This window comes from Olea europaea, unplaced genomic scaffold, assembly GCF_002742605.1.
Source record: "Olea europaea var. sylvestris unplaced genomic scaffold, O_europaea_v1 scaffold41350, whole genome shotgun sequence".
Classification (NCBI taxonomy): Eukaryota; Viridiplantae; Streptophyta; class Magnoliopsida; order Lamiales; family Oleaceae; genus Olea; species Olea europaea.
In genome coordinates, this window is record NW_019261090.1 from 1 (window position 1) to 1,028 (window position 1,028).

General features: G+C 38.8%; 1 protein-coding gene across 1 annotated transcript; it reads right to left on the minus strand.

The window, feature by feature from the left end:
* Nucleotides 1-5: 5 nt before the first annotated feature.
* LOC111387632 (protein SPA1-RELATED 3-like) lies at nucleotides 6-1,023 on the minus strand (the record flags this gene model as incomplete). Its single annotated transcript, XM_023012200.1, has 3 exons — nucleotides 6-320; nucleotides 455-601; nucleotides 688-1,023. Coding segments are annotated over 3 exons (798 nt in total), but the record flags the coding sequence as incomplete, so codon positions are not given.
* Nucleotides 1,024-1,028: the final 5 nt, after the last annotated feature.

Genomic DNA, 1,028 nt, shown 5'->3' on the forward strand with positions numbered 1-1,028 from the left:
ACAAATACCTTCACATTCAGATGGCCTGTAAATGTTTGGAGAGGACAATTAAGTACTCGTGACGTGCACATTGACAAATCCCAAAGCTTTAATGTGTTATCCGTAGATGCAGACACAAGAGTCGTTGAATCTATGAACTTAACGTAGCTCACTGTTTTGTTATGCCCACCTAAAGTGTACAGAGGCATTTTTGAGTTGCGTAGATCATAGTAATATATCCTATGATCTGCTGAACCGAAAGCAAGGAAACGACCAGAGTCTAAGGGGAATTGAACACAGCAGACATTGGCCTTTGTCTTGATTGTACCAACACTTACTCCCTGCAATAGCAACCCATGTAAGAGAAACAACTTTATTACATTCAGAACTGAATATACACAGCAATGATAACTAGATGACTGCAAGTACATGTAGTTTCAAAGCAGACATCCACCAAGTGCAAAATAAGAATTGCCTGATTGATATTCCAGAGCTTAACTGAACCATCATCACTGCCGCTGGCCAGCATTGTTGGTTCTGCTACAGAGAAGTCCACAGACCAGACACGCCTTTCATGTTCTTTCATTTCCATGAAAATTTGACTCCTTGTAACATCCCATACCTACACAATATTTGATCAAAAAATGATTTAACAATCTAAGTAGAAAGAAAATGTAAATTATATCTAGTACTGGAACTCCGGCCTACCTGCACCACACCTTCGAAATTACTTGAAGCGATCTGGCTTTTGATATAGCCATTCCAACATATGCTGCTAAGCTTTGACCTGCCTGCCATTTCAACCACAGGATAATGGATATCACGATCTTCATTTAAGATCGAATTATATTCAAAAACTTTGATCTTCTTGTTTACGCCAGCAGTTGCAAAAAATTCACCATCTCGATCAAAACTCAGAGAGCATACGAGGTTTGATGAATTTAAAAGATCCCCTTGCTTCAAGTCTGCCTTGACTTTCAGTTTACTAAAAGAGAGATACTTGCATAACCCCTCTAGGAATGTATTTATCCATCCACTTTGTCTATAAT